General features: G+C 40.6%; 2 protein-coding genes across 4 annotated transcripts; both read left to right on the forward strand.

The window, feature by feature from the left end:
• The first annotated feature begins 565 nt into the window (after window positions 1-565).
• Window positions 566-13,239, forward strand: LOC116336057 (protein Smaug homolog 2). Of its 3 annotated transcripts, none has more exons than XM_031759856.2 (13): window positions 566-683; window positions 2,135-2,642; window positions 2,749-3,219; window positions 3,387-3,629; window positions 3,776-3,885; window positions 4,207-4,293; window positions 4,644-4,917; window positions 5,161-5,246; window positions 5,503-5,618; window positions 5,863-6,055; window positions 6,839-6,965; window positions 8,857-8,940; window positions 10,237-13,239. In XM_031759856.2, exons 2-13 carry the CDS (start codon window positions 2,447-2,449, stop codon window positions 10,263-10,265), a joined length of 2,016 nt encoding a protein of 671 aa, XP_031615716.1. In that variant the 5' UTR covers window positions 566-683; window positions 2,135-2,446; the 3' UTR covers window positions 10,266-13,239. The 3 variants fall into 3 exon arrangements, with proteins under 3 accessions (XP_031615716.1, XP_031615709.1, XP_039454273.1); XM_031759849.2 differs by lacking the exon at window positions 566-683 and adding an exon at window positions 748-1,110; XM_039598339.1 differs by lacking the exon at window positions 566-683 and adding an exon at window positions 748-1,110 and having other exon boundaries at window positions 2,195-2,642.
• A 133-nt stretch (window positions 13,240-13,372) lies between these two features.
• socs9 (suppressor of cytokine signaling 9) lies at window positions 13,373-17,514 on the forward strand. The gene is made up of 2 exons (XM_031759868.2): window positions 13,373-13,495; window positions 15,114-17,514. Exon 2 carries the CDS (start codon window positions 15,230-15,232, stop codon window positions 16,865-16,867), a length of 1,638 nt encoding a protein of 545 aa, XP_031615728.1. The 5' UTR covers window positions 13,373-13,495; window positions 15,114-15,229; the 3' UTR covers window positions 16,868-17,514.
• The last annotated feature ends 960 nt before the right edge of the window (window positions 17,515-18,474 follow it).

Consider the following 18,474-nt stretch of genomic DNA (forward strand, 5'->3'; position numbering starts at 1 on the left):
ACTGCCTACTTTGGGGCATTTTTGTATTTTGTATTTCCACTGTTCTCTATGTCGAAGCACAATGTGTGGACTATGTATATGTGCACACTGTGGAACCTGAGCTTCACAATTTTGTCTCTTTGCATACAGGTGATATAACAATAAAATTTGGCTTTATCTGTATAACTACAGTGAGAGAAGATGACAGAATAGCATACACTACTCAGCCACGACATTAGAAACAGTGGCGAGTGAAAGAATATCATTAGTCATTTTGTTAATATTCAGTGTTCTGCTGGGAAACATTTGGTATTGACATTTATGTTGATGACAAAACTGATTACAGCGGCCACACACATTAGGGCAATACAGGAGCTTAGAAAGGCTCATCGAACAAGCACGTTAGGTTAATTTAATGGTTCTTAAACTCTGGTGCTGGCCCCACTGATGGGACATAGAGCCACAGCAAGTGGGATTTGAACGACCAGAAGCTAAATATAGAATAAAACTAAGTTGAATTAATAAGTTTAATAAGTTATGCCATTAAAAAGTACCTTTTCTTTTCTTCTGTCTTTAATAACTGACACAAATGTGGGGAGTGGGCTGTGTGGGCGAGTGTGGTGTGAGGTTGTCTTTCTCTGTGATCGACTACAGACCTGTTCAGGACGTTCTGGGATAAGCAGCATTCCCCTCGCAGAGAAAACGTAAGAAAATTTATATATGTATCAGATAGATAATCCACCTCAGCCAGGGTCTTCTTCATATTTATGAGATTGTGGGCGGACATTAATATTACGTGCGTCGTGTAGACGTATGACGTTGTGCCCACGTCTTACGTCAACTTAAAATCGAAGTAGATTTCTCCAGGCGTACACTCCTTATTTCTGTATTGTAACTAACATTTTTGTACATAAATTCTTTAATATAGTATGCTTAAAGCCACAGAGGCTCACCACTGTACAGGAACCTCCATAAGGAGTACCACGCATGGGATCGAAAGCTACGCTTCTCAGCTAAGCTAACGTTGCTGCATCTTTTAGCAAAACTTGCTAGCTAAGAAGCTAACGCTACCGTCGAGCTAGCTATGCATTACTATTAGCCTAGCCCGCTAACCAGTGACAACTGACAAAGGTAAACAACAAATCTTTTGAGTCTCTTCAGTTTAAATCGTCACTTGAGTAACTTAATCTTGCTATCTGGCTAAAACCTCTGGCCGATCAGAATAGCGTTTTAACATTGTCGTTTTTACCGCTAAGACTGAAGTACGAGGCGGAGAAAAGGGGCAGCAACAGCGTCAACGAAAAACAATACAAATCTCGATCCCTCATCACAGACTAGGCCAACCGAGCTAACTCCAGCTAACCGCTGTCTAATGCTTAGCTGCTGGGTGTAATATTCGTCTATTTTAGTCTAAGAAACCCTCGCAGCAATGTGAGAACCGGAGCTTTCAGCCGAGCACCCAGCTTTGTTCATAAAACCAGCATTATAGCTCATACTGTTACAGGTGATACCGTTTGCAGTGCTGGGAGTTAGCAGTTTTGACATGTAACTGAAGTTACCCTTGCTCGTTAGTGATTACATGTCTGCGATTCATTTTCTCTGTAAGAGAAAGCAGTATTAGTTTCTGTAAAAAAAGAGGCATTGTTCACTTATGTTCTTTGAATAGCAGACTTCTTTTGCTCTACGTTTTACTGACCCAGTCTCTTATTGATAACGGTGTTGACACACCTTTTATGACTGGCTCGTCTGTATCATGATGCTATGACTTAAGAAGCATAGAACTGGGAGAGGTCTTTACAATGCATATGATATAGCAGTAGTCTGTTTTATTTGCACTTTGTGCCATAATCTCTGATTAATGATCATGATATAAGATTAGACCCTCATTGTCAGTTAATTTTTTCCTCTCCCTGTGGTTGATGATCCATTGGCATGATTTAACAGAGTCATTACTGTTACATTGTTTGGAAGGTTGAGGCAATAGATTACTCTACTGCCTTATTTTAACATAAGATACTTCTGGCTGCTCCCTTGCAGTGATGTTACATTTAAGAAGTTTTTCCTTGTATATGATTTTAGAATTAATGTGACAGTGCACCGAATGTCTAGTTTATGTATGCAATGTGGTTTGCTTTCTGTGTTTGTTTTGTAATAGGGCACAGATGATCCAGAACACGCCGGAATGAAAAAAATATTTTCCTGTTTGTGTGATTAGCCACTACAGTTGACACTTTCAGCCTAAAGACATCCTGTGAAAAATCCACGCCACATCCCTCGCTGAAGTTTCTCCTGCATGTGAACCATGTGAGGGTCCCTCGGTCCAGTCTGAGGGGAATCCCAGGACTGTTGAAAATACAACCCCGCTGTGCGGGGCTGGACTCAACCCATCTGTGTCTGAGAGAGCAGCCTTTCCGGTAGCCCGCTCCCTGTTGGCACATTCTTTTTCTCCTTACCAAGGAGACGCGCCATGATGTTCCGAGACCAGGTAGGTATTCTCACAGATTGGTTCAAAGGCTGGAATGAGTGTGAACAGACAGTGGCGCTGCTGTCCCTCCTGAAGAGGGCATCCCGCACCCAGGCTCGCTTTCTACACATCTGCCTTGAACACTGGCTGGCAGACTGCACTGACATCCACATCCTTGAAGCTGAGGCCAACAATGCAGGTAGCTGAGAGCTTAAGTGTCATTTATTATTAATTACTTTATAATTACAGAGCCATGTTAATTGTTTTTCTAAAATGAAAAAATAAAACAATCTTTTTGTCGTTAGCAATTGTCAGCCAATGGCACCAGGAACCAAAAGAGAAAGTGGTCTCCTTGCTGTTGTCCCATCTGCCTCTGCTGCAACCACGTAATAGTGAGGCCAAATGTGAGTACATGAAGCTGCTGCAGAAGGTTTTGAGTCACACTATTGAGAGTAGCCTGTTTGTGGAAGAAAGCAGGCAGCTGCTATCTTATGCCCTCATCCACCCTGCCACCACACTGGATGACCGCACATCTCTCGCCATGTGGCTGAACCACCTGGAGGAGCACCTTTCCAGTGGGTATACACCACGTGCTCCATCCAGCCCCTACCACCCACGCCAAGGCTCAGATGAGTGGCCCAGTTCTGCAGAGTCTCTGGACCCCGGCCTTGTTTGGCACGACAAGTCTCCTTCATCCAGCACACCTTCAGCAGGCCAGAACGGACACATGTCATTCCCAGGCGGGATGTCCTCACCTATTAACAGCAATAATACAGGTAATATTTGTTGTTCAACTCTCATTTTTCATCTTTTGGGAAAACATAAAAAAGAAGTGGTTTAGTAAAAGCACGAGATGTCAGTCATGAGCATATCGACTATGTTTTACAAACAGTTTTTTTTTTGTTGTTGTTGTTGCTCATATCTGAAATGTTTCCCTTGCCAGGCCTTGGTGGGCAGATGCAGCCCAGCCCTCAGAAGAAGTCCATGTCCATTATTTCTTCCAGTCCCCAGGCTTGTGGGTCTGAGTGGGTTAGCCAGGACGACGCATTGGGCCGGCAGAACTTTATTCCGACAGATCACGCACCCCTTTCACCCCAGAGCAGCGTAGCTTCTTCAGGCAGTGAGCAGACAGAAGAACAAGGCTCTGTTCGCAACACCTTCCAGGAGGATGGTAGTGGCATGAAAGGTCAGAGTTCTTTACCTAACCTAACCAGGCCAAAAGCACTCCCAGCTCTGGTAAAAGCCATGCACAGCCAACAGCCTGGGTGATTTTAAGCCAAAATATAATGCGACTTTTTTTGTAACTTTTTTTCCCCCCCCTTTTTGTTCTAGATGTTCCTGCATGGTTGAAGAGTCTCCGCCTTCATAAATATGCATCACTTTTCTCCCAGATGACCTATGAGGAGATGATGATTCTCACAGAGCAGCACCTGGAGTCACAGGTTTTTAAGCCTCCTTTTTGCATACGCTGGCGCCAGGCTTTGATTATTCTACACTCCTTATCAATTGTGAACATTATTGTCCTCAAACCTGATGATACATCAGCTCTCAATGAGGCATGAAATTAAACAACGCACCCTACAGTTATATCGACCCAGTCGCACATACAAATGGTGCGATTTTGCCTCTGCCCCTTGGCTTTAATGAAACAGATGGTGATTAGGTCTGTTATTTAGTAACTGTATAAATTGCCCAGTGTTCCCTCAAGAAATGACTTTCCTGCTTCTCATGCCATCTTGCTATTTTCTCTCTCTCCTTTTTAGAACGTCACTAAAGGAGCACGACATAAGATTGCCTTGAGTATCCAAAAACTGCGAGAGAGGCAGAGTGTGCTCAAGTCTTTAGAAAAGGTAATTCAAATTGGATAATATTTTTCTCAAGCTAAAAACAAAATAGCAGTGGTGCTTTGTCTTGATGAATTTTCAATTGCACTGATCAAAATTGCACTTGAGTATGTACTTGGTGACAATCATGTGATTTAGCTCCATTGGGAAATTCCCAGTCTGCTTGTTGGCATAGAAACATGGAGGAGGGCTGGTAGGAATTCAGTGTCTTCCTGTAAGACATTTCAGTGGAGCAAATGTTTGCTTTGCTACAGCCTAAATCTGGATTTCTGACTTGGAAATCAATCTTTCCGCTCACAACAGCACCCGTAAAACTTAAGCTATCATATGACAGTGACGTTGTCATCTCTTGTCAGGATATTTTGGAAGGGGGAAACCTACGTAATGCCCTCCAGGAGCTGCAGCAGATCATCATCACACCTATTAAGGCCTACAGTCCACCCACTGCAGCACAGCCTGCTTCAGACACCACCACCTCACCTTCAGATTCTACAAAAACAGGAACGGATAAAGAGCCGGCCCCAGAGGGCTTCCAATCCAACAATCCACCTCCCTGTGATGGAGATTCCTCAGGTGCACCCATCTCAGATGGTGACATTGCTGGACAGTTCACTCGTGTTATGGGTAAAGGTAAGAATACAGTAGAGGTTTTACTGAGTAGATGAAGGTTGGAAAGTAGATTGGTGGCCAAGTTCTTATTGGAATCTCTCTTACAACTTTCTTACAAAAGCTATGAATTTAGATTTCATACCCAAGTCAGGATATTGTATAAAACAAAAATACTTAAAATAATCCATTTTCACCAACCCCTATTAACAGAGATCAGCAGGTGTCACTCACACTGAAGGGTACTGTGCCTTTTTCCCCCTTCAGTTTGCACCCAGTTGCTGGTGTCAAGGCCAGATGAAGAAAATATCAGCTGTTACCTTCAGCTAATTGAGAAGTGTCTGGCACATGAGGTAAGAAACGGAAGATGAGGCTTTTTCTCTGTTTGCTCAGATATGTGTGGATGTAGTTGTAAATGGAACTTGTGACAACCTTGAAACACAAATATAATGCCTTTAAAAATATATTTTTAAAAAATCTTGCCTTTTTCTTTCTTGAACTTGCATTTTTCTTTCTTAAAAAAAAAAAAAAGATTCTAAATGTATTTCCAGAAATCCTGCTAATACTTCGTTCATTATTTCACTCCTTTTTGTTGTCTTGTTTTGACAGGCTTTCACAGAAACTCACAAGAAAAGGCTGGTCTCCTGGAAGCAGCAGGTCCTCAAACTGCTCCGCCTGTTCCCTCGGAAAGCTATGCTGGACATGCCTGGGTACCGTCAGAAAGGGTGAGAGTGCTGTCCTTCTTTTACCTTTGATCTTCCTCTTTAGCAGAAGAGCTGTCACACCAGTTTATTGTAATTCTGCATTCGTCTCTGTTATCTGTTAGCTTTATTTTCTTTCCCTTCTTATTAGTTTCCCCTTTTCCTAATTGAAATTGCTGCTGTCATTTCTTATGAAATGGCTGTATTAGTTCAACAATCCTTAAAATTTCTAAGGCATGTTTCTCTGGTGTTTGTTTTGCTACTCCAGCTGGACCTATGGGTCCAACTCCCTCCCCACAGCAGGTTCTGTAAGTGGAGGTGTAGGGCGGCGCGGCCAAAGGCAGTTCCAGATGACCCCTCGTGGACTTCCAGCTGGACGCATGTGTCTCCCTGCTGGTATTGGGGGAGCTTCTCCACGGCACACTCTCACTAGTCCTGCGCTGACAGGACAGGGTAGACAAGTCAGTATTTTAAATGTTATAATTATATTATGACATCAAGTTGTAACATGCATTACTAATTTTAACTTCTATACAGATTAGATGGCCTACGAAAAAGTCAAATATTAAAAGATTTAATGACTTAAAACCAGTTGTTCTCAAACTGTAAACCCCACTGGTGACAAATAGTGAGGTAAGTGGGGTAGAAATGACCCAGAAAGAATTAATGGAACAAAGTTCAATTAATATGAACCCTGTGTAGGGTAAATTTGAATAAAAGACGGAAATACAAGAATTGCCAGTACTGTTGAGCATAAGCTAAAATTGAACTTGGACAATTTGTTTTGTAGTTACTGATTGATAAAACTTATGGAGTTCTTTGGGGATTACAACTCTTCTTTTGTGGATTTTGAATTTGTTCATACTTCAAAGTTAGTAGTTCTTAGACTTTTTTACATGCTAAAATATGACCTTTAGGATGATTAAATGTAAAGGTATATTTCAAAGCAAGATTATTTTCAGCAGTGTTCTTTTATTTTGGTCTCCTTCAGTAGTTTTGTGTGAAGGTATTGGCCAGTATGAAGCACGTTAAAACGGTCATAATACAGCTTTGTTCTGAAAGCAAAAAAACTCCCCCAAAAAAGAGGTTTAATCAGTACACATTTGACAGTAAAACTGGTTTCATAGTTTTATATAATTTGAGTGTTTTTATTTGAGGACCTAGCTGTAGGTTTAAGAAACTTTGCCAGTTTTCCTGGATAAGTGATGTTTGTGTAAGGAGAACTTGTGTTTTCCAATATATAGAGCCTGTGGTTTGCCAACCCTGGAGGCAGTAACAGCATGCCAAGTCAGAGTCGCAGCTCTGTGCAGCGGACCCACTCGCTCCCTGTCCACACTTCCCCACAAACCATGCTCATGTTCCAGCAGCAAGGTATATATATATATATATATGCACTAACCCACAAACTGTCATAGTGCTTGTTTAATGTACCACATTCTGTGCCAACATGTAAGCACAACCTTCCTGACATCTTGGGATTCCTGTTTACACTTTATAACACCTAGCTTTACCTATATGTTCTGAAAATAATTTTTTTTAAATGCCTAACTGAAAATGGCTATTGGAATATTTGAAAGCTCTGGGTCTCAGTCTGAGTTTTGCAAGTAGAACAAGCTACACAACCTCTGTAAAATTTAAAAAAAACAAAAAGCTATGAATTGGTCAGATGCCAGAATGGAGAGTGTCTCTCCCTCTGTGCCAAGGACAAACTAACAAGACTGCTTAGCAGCATGTTGCAGAAAACAATCTGTCGCCTTGTATAGTATACATAACCTTTTGGTTGCCTTGTCTTGTGTGCCAGATGCCAGACGTGAGCATTGCAAATTTACCTGTAATGGATCTGTCGTGTTTTAGCAGAGTCAGCTTCGGATATTTCCATAAAGGAGTATGTGAAAGCCAGAAATGTATAGTTACACAGACATGAACTCAGTATGGTTGTAGTTTCAGTGTCTACACTCAGGCAGTTTCATATTCTTGTATTCTTAATAACACAAAGAACCAAAAACCTGAAAAATACAGCATTTCTAATTGACTCTGTACAAATCTGAATACTGGCTTTAAAATTGTGTTGCATTTTTTAAATGATCGATTGAATAAATGTTGGAAATATTTAATTGCAAACTAAAGCTTGGTCCTGCACAACAGACCATGTCTCCTAATTTACTGCGCTTCAGGCAGCTTACTGCTTATGAACAGAAGTGTTCCTGAACTGCTGACCTTGTTATGTTTGCGATTCAATGCTTAAATCTGTATTTTTAATATAGTGGCATCTACAGTCATCTGCCTCTGACTTTTCTCTTATTGCATGTTGTTTTTGTTGCACGCTCTTCCTACACTTCATTTAGTGTAACAACATGCCTTGCATCCATACATCATACACCTTGTTTTTCTCTCAGGTATAACCCTTTTTATTCTTTTGGAAGTTTTGTTCCTCAGTACAGAGGCAAAACAAAACTATTGTAGCATAATATTTTCTTTGAGTATCCCAGAGGATTCCTTATAAAGCTGTCTAGACATCACTGTCAGCCAAACACCTAAATGCCTTTGTGGAAGTTCAACTTTCAAGCTCCGTTTTACTCTCTCTTCTCAGACCAGTATTGTACTATCGATCATGTCTTTATTCTCTTGAAACCGATTGAAATTTACACCTTACCTCAGAATACATCTAAAGCTTTTCTTGAGTGACCCACGTGTGATCACAGTCTGCTTTTTTTAAGTAAGTGAAATGCTAACTGGTGTAAGAAAGAAAAGAGGATTGCAAAGGCAGACCTATATCTCAGTCTTGATTTAAAAAAACAAACTGTTTGTAAGTATAAATTACATTTCATTAAACACTTTTAAAAATACAGTAAGATGATGTTAAACTTTAGACTTTTAAACCATTTATACAAATTTTTGTGCCAGTTACCTCCAGTTTTCGTAATGTAATACTGTTTAATTTGGTTGAACCTGACTGACTATCTGTAGATATGACTTGTTTGTTTAGAAAACAGAACTACTCCCTTTATTAGTATTACTCACTTCAATTTTAGATTACAACACCAAGGTGAGCTGAGCATTAGCAACATTGTGATGATTATTCTTTTGCACACAGTAGCCACATGGAGCACATTGTGTTTCAATAATGTAATCTAAAAGTGAATCAGGCAGATTAATGCAGATTTTATATATAAATGTGTTTTTTTGTTTTTAAATTTGGTGTGGTGACAGTATGTCATTTCCTAATGTTCCTGTGGACTAATAGTTTCATTCATTTCCTCAGAATGCCAAGTTCCAGGTGCTGACCTGGAGATCAACCCTACGCTGGAATCACTGTGCCTCAGTATGACAGAGCATGCCTTAGGGGGTAAGTGTCAGCAACTTTAAATGGGACACTGGTTGGCAAACTTGTACACAGTTTTCAGCTAGAGCAGGGGTGGACAGCCCACGATCTCCTTAACTGTGACTCCCGCAAGCTTTGAAAAACAAAATAAAACAAAAAAAGATGTAATCCTGTAATTCTTCTTAATGTGCAGCTTTTTTCTTCCATTGTTTGGCAGGAGGAGCTTAAATAGATCTTTTGACATTGAAGGTTGCTGACCCAAGAACTAGTTAAATGGGAGAAAAAGAGCTGTTTAAACGAAAGACAGTGTAAAAAAAAATGGATATACCCAGAGAAGTTTTTACTATTTTTTTTTTCAGCCACAAGCTACCTTACATGCTTGATAGGGTCAAGTTTTACTTTATCAGCTAATGCTAGCAGGCTTGATTAGAATGCTGCATCTATAAACTGTATGGGTGCAACTCAGACACACATTTGAGGTAATTAGTGCCAAGTAAGACTAATAAAATACTAGAATTTCACTCACCAAAATTGAAACAAAAGAAGCCATAACATTAGTCAGATAATCCATTGAAAAGGCTCCAACAGCATAGACACAGTGAACAGTTTAATGAGTCAAAGTAGTGGATGAGGCCTAGCAGACTTGATCAGCTCCAGCTGCCTGTTCCAGGACACCTGTCTGTCAGAGTGGCCACACCCCTGACTCAGTTATTCAAGTGGATGAGTTACAAAAGAATTCACCCCATTTAGAGTGGGATCAAAGTCAGATTGTTTTATGGATATTAATTCTGTTTGATATTTGAACATGGGGGTCTGTGCAGTGCTCTATTTGGAAGAGAAACTCGAGTAGCAATTAAAGGAACTGCACTGCCACTTCTATGTTGGCTTAATTTTTAAGCTCTGGAGGTTGCACCTGTGTTTCAACATCAGTATCTCTGTATAATTGTCCAGTATTGTGGTTGTAAATAATTTATGAGATGGATGAATTTTGGAAAATGTTATAATATTTTCATTCCTTTAACTGATGCGGCTAAAGTTATGTTCTGTTTTGTCTTTGTATATCTTAAAACAAGGATGCATACAGGTAGAGAGCCAGAAGCAGCACTGGATAGTATGTGTTAAATCAGTGACACTGCAAGACAGAAGCCAATTTAAATTTCATAGGATTTGGTGTTGTTAATTTTCTTAATGTGACTAATATATGTATCTAACAGTAAGTTTAGCAGCAGGACAGTGACATACCCCTTCAGCGATGCCATGCTCATCACATTGTGATTATAAATGTAATGTACCTTAACGTGTCTCCGTTCTCCCCCTCAGATGGAACAGACCGGACTTCAACAATATGAAAAGAAGAAAGGAAAAATACACTTCATTTGAGGCCTATTCAGTTCCTCATCACCCAGCACAAAGATAAACGTATGCTTCAGAAAACCAGGCAAAGCAGTCACTACAAAATGACAAAAAAACTGTGTATATGTTCTCTAATATTTTTGTACGTTATTATATACAACTAAGTTTATTAAAAATGGAATACAGATGATTATTATATTGCAGGACAGAGAAAAAAAAAAAGGTTAACTGTGCAATCTGCTCCGTGTCACCTGCAGGACTGTGGCATGATGTGCAGAGGCTCAGTTTGCCGTTGTGAGAGAAAAACAGTAGATTGGTGCTTTCATAAAGGGTTCCGCCCTATGAGTTATTCTTCTTTTCCTTCTGCCTTGGAACAAGGCTTTCTATCCAAAACACACTGACAGCAACAGCCTCTGCACCATATAATGTGTAGATTCTGAAGATTTCCAGCCAGAGTTAAGGCACTTTTAATAAATGAACTTTGATATTAGGCACTAAATGGTATTTGGCTCAATTACACACTTACTGAGGTTCCCCTTGTAATCAGGTGCTGATATACAGACACCAGTATGCTTTCTAGCCACCGTAATTGTTCTTTAACCTGTGATAGTTGGGGCTTTTGTTGGTTGAAACTTGGTCAGCTTTCCTTGGTTCTTTTTGTCGTCTCTAACGAGCATGTTTTTGTGTCAAAGGAAGGAGAGAGATGACCAAAAGGCTTGAAGAACAGCTTGTAATTGAACCACAGGTTTATCCTTTGTCTTGGTTGTTTTTCCCTTGAACATGTAGTCAAAATAGAAGTGACTCTCCTCCTCTAAACTTCTACCAAGCCAAAGAGAAGGGTTGTGTGACTGTCAATTTGAGAAAGACATTTATAGTGAAATGGTATACTATTTTTTAAAAAAGAACAGCGGTTTAAAGAATTTATGCCAGCTGCAATTTGTCTCTGTTATTTTATGCCCTACTACATAAATGATGATGAATCTCATTTTGTGCCGAGGAATCCCCAGAGGGGTGAGTAAGGGCTGTGAGGTTTGTACTGTGTGAGAGCTGATTTGATATTGAATTGATAAAAGCAAGGAGCGCAGAGTGTTTTCAATTTACAGTCTAATGCCGGGCGAGAAAACTAAATGAAACCCATCTCAGCCCTCTGGCCCCCTTATGATTGGCTTTGGAAAATGAAGCTTGATCTCATAATAAATGCTATGGAGCACAGCGCCTCACCCTCGCAGTGCCCTCTTCCTCAAATGGCCAATGTGATGATTTGATGAATCATACTTTTCAAGGTGCTTGACGATGTTCATCTTTTTTTCTGTTTGTGTCTCAGTGTGTTTCAGTCTCAGAACCCTAACATTATCATGTGGTATCAGTGTTGAATCAAAAACTGTCTTATACAGCCTCTGTCTGTGAATGTGGCAGAGCCGGAGGTGCATGTACGTGTAATATGGTCTTAACTTTTGGATCACTTTTGGTTGCAACATAAGGCAGGGATAACCATTCAAATTATTATTTCATCAAAAATAGGTCTGTCTAGTAAAGATGGTTATTTACAGATATCTTTTTTTTTTCCAATTGTATTTTTTACTCTCCCTTGATATTGATAACTTATGCTTATTTTCTATAATCGCATGTTTTGCCACACTAATACCACACTGTTGTAGATAGAGGGCATGGTGGTTGATGGTGCCCAGTGTCACCGGAGAACAGAAATCTTGCAACTAATGTTGTATGTTTATATCGCCTAAATGTCACTGTTTACATCTCTCTGGGATGATGCCAGATTCATGTTATGTGATGTCATGCATAATCCATTGTCTCACAATCTAACACATTAAAGAACTGAAGCCTTCTCACACCTGAGCAGGCTGGGTAGATCCCAAAAGCGAGTCTTCTACCCCCCCTAATCCGTGGACTCCATATGAGTTGCAGTAGTGTTTTTTTTGTTTGTTTGTTTGTTTGTTTGTTTTTTTGTTTGTTTTCAAAGGTATAACTATATGAGGCACTTAACGGCTCCTTTTTTTGTTTTTGGTCATGTGGTGGTGAGAAAGAATTGTTTCTCAGACCTTGTGATTAAACTGTTTAGCTGTCATGTTCTCATAAACTGTTCATGTGGTGCCTGAAATTCTCGCTCCAGCATCCTCAGCTTTTGTTTTAATAATGGTCATGAGAAGCATTCTAGTCATAGATTTCTTCAGAGCAGGCTCTTGGGATTATCTGACTTGTTAAAAGCATCACACTCATGCCCGCAAAGGACTTCAGTGAGTTAGCAATGCTGGCTTTAAGACTTCTGTCTTTTATTTTTAACTCTTCACTATCCTGTATACCAACTATGTTGTTGCAGATGGCTCAGATTATCCTTCTCATGGCCTCTGTTGCTTTGGACAGCCTACTTGTTACTTCAAATAGACACAGAGGTACAGTGCGGCAGATTTCTACAAGAGTGTGTGTGCGTGTGTGTGTGCGTGTGTGTTTATAAAGATGATGCAGCAGGGGGGTGACAATGCTTTTCTGAGCCACATAATCATGATGTGATTATGAGTAAACTGAACACTAATAACTGGCCAAGGAATATGTTTACTCCATGTTTACATTCCAAGATCCGTGATGTTAGTTGGGAAGTGCATGTATTAGTTTCAGACTGGTGTATTTTAACATGCCACGCACCCACTAAGGAGGTACAGAGCCTGTGTTGCATGGAGACGTCTACCAAGTGGTCCTGAGACCATGCTCGTGTCCCAGCATGGCTTTATTATTGAATTAATGTAGCCCACCAGCTGCATATATCTATCTTGTACCAGTTATATTTAATTCTAAAACTCTCCCCCAACTTTTTCTAATGTTTTATGAACCTTTTTGCATCACATGCTTACACTCTACTTTTTTACTGTCACTCATATGTGAATGGTCTGAAATGCAACATCCATCGGATCATTGACAGTCCAAATAAAGAGGTTCAGTTCTTTTGCAAATTAACTTGTGGTCTGTGTTTGTGTCTATTTTTTGTTTCTAAATGAGGCTGCGGGAAACTCGTAAGTCGCTTTTAAGATGCTCTTGTGTTGAAAGAGTGGCCGTATTGATGCCGCAGAGATAGTTTTTACTTCCGGGTTGCGCGGTTCTCGCAGTTCATCAAGCTAATGTGAGCTAGTCATCTCGCTGTTAGTAACGGCTTTAGTTTAAATAAGAAGAAACAACGTCTGTTTGGTCTAGGAACTTGGTTGCAACTTCTTAGGTATGTTCAACATGTGTGTTGTGGCCCTGTAAGCCAGATGTAAATATCTGTAGGCAAGGCAAAGCCCTTCCTACCGCAGAAAAGTAGAGTTAGCGGATGGCTAGCTGTGCTATCTTAGCATGTATCAACACTGAACAGCTGTCGGCTAACGATGTTAGCTTGTTAGTTCTTGCTTAGTAAATTTCACGCTGTGTAAATGAATAAGTACTTAATTTGGCTGGTAAATTTACATCTTTAACGACGATTGAGGTCGGCTCAGCTGTAGAGTTAAAAGTTCGTAAATCTTTACTTTTAAGTCGATCGTCCCCGGTGTCTCGATAATAGCGGGTGGTGTGATTTGTGAGGACAGAGCTCAGTCCCAGATAATACTGCTGCCCCTGGTAGGTTTGTTAAAACTGACACAGTTTTAACATTTCTATAAGTTGCTGAGACACTAACGTTAAAAAAAAGTTTATTGCTGTTTAAGAATGGTATAAAGCTTTATTCATAAAACATTTTCAGAAGTTGTGTCACAGAGTGCTTTTCAAGGAAGTGCTTTACAAGACACCTAATCAAATAAAAGGAAGCCTAATGCAGGAAAGAGAAAGTGGGTGGTTTTACCATTAGTCAACCTTCATGTAAAATGTAATATCTAAATGTTTGGGTGTAAAAATGAAAGCATGAATTACAATCCGAAATAATCGCTAATATTAATAAAATGAATTATCTGTTATCCTTTGTTTAATTTATCTTGTCTATGCTGTACATAGCTGGACAGCCACAGAAGCACATTCACAAAGACCCTGGAAAGCATTGCTAACCGTGGCCAACAAACTTGAACTTTTTCTGCCCCACTTCAGATGTCAAAACAATCTTAATATCGCAAGCCCTGTAATTAAAAAAAGAAAAAAGAAAAAAAAAGAAGTATATTATTATTGCCTTTGGATTTATAGCAAAAAAGCTACCCGCATTGAATTTTGCTCGAAGCTGTTAGCAACAAACAAAATAAATAATTAAATAACTTTAGGTTTGTGTGATATTTTTCACCTTGTTGACCACTCAAAGTCTTAAGAATTGCTTCAACTCTGTTACTGGAAACAATGCAGTGGATTTTGCCTTGTGTTGCTGTACAAACTGCATAACAAAATAATTTCTAGCTTACCTTCAGGCATCTCTTTCTCCACTATGTTCTGTAAAGGTACACACACCTCTGTGTACTCATCTGATGTCATAGAAACTCAAGATTTCTTAATGTTAAAAAGACTCTCTTGTGCAGTCTAACAATACCATGAACCAAAATTTGGCCTGTATAGTTTTTCCTCCTCTTTTCTGTACCTAAGATTCAAGTCTGAGTTAAAAAAAAGAAAAAAAGAACTGTAGATTAATCAACAATGAAAATGTCAGTCTCGGCTCTAGAGTCGACACCTTTCTAAAACAATTTAAACAAAAATAAACCTTAGATTTCAACGCAGTGAAATTCTGAGAAGTGCTATTGTGTTGGATTGCATCAGTTTTATATGAGCATTTGAAATAAACTGGCAACAAAGTGTGCGTCACCAGAATTTTGACATTATGTTATCTATAAATATTCCATAAGGTTGAAGCTGAGCTTTGAACAGTTTTCTTTTTTGTTTTTCAGGCATTGTAAAGTCTGTATGGCCACTATACTTGGATGGTGAGAGTGATATGTCAGGATGTGGATGGAAATCATTTGCTAAAAGATAACTGTAATTAGCTGTCTCCACATATTCCGTCATGTCATTACCAAAGGACTCAGGGAACCGAGGAAAAGATCGAGAGAGGGGGGCTCGTCCCAAGGTGAGACAGAGCCGGTCAGAGGAGAGACGAGATGCAGGCGGTGGAAGGAAAGGTGGAAAGGGGAAGAAAAAAGGCCTTTCCTCCCACGACGCTGCGGCTGAGCGACCTGTCAGTGATGGCTTTGAGTATGGTGAGCTGTTGAGTGAACTGGAGACCAGGGACCAATCTTCCCCTTCGCCTCTGAGGGATAGTTGGAGGTGGCAGGGCTTTGAAGTAGCTGCCTCATTACTAGGACAGGAACGAGTAACAGCAAAACCAACTCTGGGAGCGACTGGCTCTGCTGCAGAGTTACCCACATCTAGTGAAGGTGAGGGGAGAGGGTCGAGCAGCAGTCGCACTCTCAGGCAAAAAATCCAAGATGCAATGGGGCAGTGTTTCCCAATAAAGACACACACTGCAGCGGCACCAGCTCCACCGCCGCAGGCTCTTTCATCATCAAGTGCCTGTGGCTCTTCAAGGCGCAAGATCCATCTCAGTGAGTTGATGTTGGATGACTGCCCTTTCCCTGTAGGATCAGAGCTGGCTCAGAAGTGGTATCTCATTAAACAACACACGGCCCCCATTACCCAGCCTCCCCTGCTAGATTCTACAGTAGTGTGCACTGCCCCGACTTCAACCATGGCAGCTGCAGTGGAGGATGTGGATGACCGATTACGAGAGCGCAGGCGCATCAGCATTGAACAAGGGGTTGAGCCACCTCCCAATGCAGAGATCCACACATTTGAGGTTACAGCCCAAATTAACCCTCTCTACAAGCACGGCCCAAAGCTGGCTCATGGTATGAACGACTTAGCTGAGACTGACAGATCCTCCATCCATCAGCAACAGCAGCTTCTTCTCCAAAGACAGCAGCAACACCAACTCCTCTTACAGAGCTGTTTGGACACTCTGGATGAAGTTGCAGCCTCAGCCTCTGCATCAGCCTCCGTTCACACCTGCGACGCCGTCTCCGACGCTTTGGTTGACCCAGACATAACTGCGACCAGCATGACCTCTAGAGCAATTCTTCCTCAGACTGAGCATCACAAATCTCACGATAGCTACCGCATTCACACTCAGATTGATTACATTCACTGTTTAGTTCCAGACCTGCTGCAGATCACAAACCTCCCATGTTACTGGGGAGTCATGGACCGCTACGAGGCAGAGACATTGTTGGAGGGAAAGCCTGAAGGCACTTTTCTACTGCGGGACTCTGCCCAGGAAGACTACCTCTTTTCAGTTAGCTTCCGCCGCTATGGCCGCTCACTACATGCACGTATTGAACAGTGGAATCACAACTTTAGCTTTGATGTTCATGACCCCAGTGTCTTCCACGCGCCTACAGTTACAGGACTGCTGGAGCATTATAAGGATCCCAACTCCTGCATGTTCTTCGAGCCCCTCCTGTCCAACCCCATCCACCGCACACAGCCCTTCAGCTTGCAGCACATCTGTCGAGCGGTCATTAGCAGCTGCACCACCTATGATGGCATTAATATGCTTCCCATTCCAAATGCTTTAAAAAAGCACCTGAAAGAATACCACTATAAACAAAGAGTACGTGTACGGAGAATGGATACCTGGTGGGAATGAAAAACAACAAAACACTGACTTAGAGAAACTTCCAAATACATTTTTAATGCAAGTCTCACTAAACTGAACTGAGAAGTGAGTCTTATTCTTCACTCCGTTTGGCTGTATTAACCTACACCACACTGTACTTATTTATTATATTCCTGCTGTACAGGTCTTAACAAATTGTACTAAACAACACTGATGAGGCAATATGTAATCTCACTGTTCTTGCACACTCAGTTCTTTATCCTCAAATTAAACAGACTTATTTAGATGTGTGTTGTTCACAGCTATCCTCACATATCATCTGTGTTTTCAAGTGTGACTAAATCAGCTTAATTATCTAACGGTGGGGGGGGAAGAGTCCTAGAGTGAAAGGAGATGATTATAATCAAGTTGTTCATCAGTCACGTGCTGAGAAGGTGAAACACGCACTGACAAGGTTTCTTTCTTGTAAGTGAGGTGCTGAAGTACAGCATGTCTGTGGTATTAATCATCATTTCCTACATAGCCCAGGGCTGATCATAAGGGATGACAGTTAGGTGCATATGCTACGTGGTCCTATTAAAAATGCAAAGGCTTGTCACTCACTGGATTTGATAATGTGCTCACATTAGTTTTTAGTTTAATTTTTACTTTTAACTGCAATTAAAGACTAACTAACATCCCGTGGTATCAGTCCTGTCTTTGCTGCAGTGATGTACAAGTATGTTATCGCTGGTGGGTGTGGCTCCCGGTGCTTCTAGTGGAGACACTGGACCCGGTAGGAGGTGAAACTGATTTGAAAATGTCCTTCTCCCAGGGAGTGGAGTAAAACACTCCATTCTCTTTTACACCTTTCTTTAGCACAGTGTGATTTTTTTTTTTTAAATTTTTTTTTCTTTCCACGTTCATTAAAGTGTGCAAGTCTTATGCTCAGATTCGAAACCTTTCAGCTTCAATCCTAAACTGTTGGTTTCCCGTATAGTTAAATTGCTGCAGCCAGTGCCGGCAGTCTTCATTAGTTTAGTCAGGATTACATGTGGCTTGCATGAACCTGTCAGCCGCATTGTGATTAGAATGTAATTATAAAGCCCTGTGGTTTATGTACCTTATTTTGCCCAAACTCTTGACTTTTGTGCATTTCAATAAGTCCAGAAGTTTAATCTGTTTTATACATTTTTCCCCTATGCATCTAATTGTGATGTGAAAGGAGAAAATTGATCTTGTTGCTATACTTCCTGCTGGGTATATTTGAAAGAGGTAGGGTGTCTCCACACTAATCTTCCATTCCAGCAGTTCAATGACAAAATTACCATAATGAAGTAGCACTGGTGAATCTTAATTAACAGGGAGAATGATGGGAGATGGAATGAATTTGAGCTTTTTTCTGGGCTGATGTGAAGTCAGTTACCAAGACAAAAATCAGTACGCTCTAAAAGCTCTGCAAAGAAAAATCAGTCCTAAACTAAAACCCTTAAGGTGCTGAAAAAGGGAACAGCTTACAGTGTGTAAATCTACATGTTTGGGAAGAGTAGGGTCGTAAAAGCTATAGTGTAATACATAAAATATAATGCTATGTGATGTGTCTGTGATGAATGCTCAGAAACACTGAAGTTTAAACATAATACATCACCAAAAAATGT

This window comes from Oreochromis aureus, linkage group 14, assembly GCF_013358895.1.
Source record: "Oreochromis aureus strain Israel breed Guangdong linkage group 14, ZZ_aureus, whole genome shotgun sequence".
Taxonomy (NCBI): domain Eukaryota; kingdom Metazoa; phylum Chordata; class Actinopteri; order Cichliformes; family Cichlidae; genus Oreochromis; species Oreochromis aureus.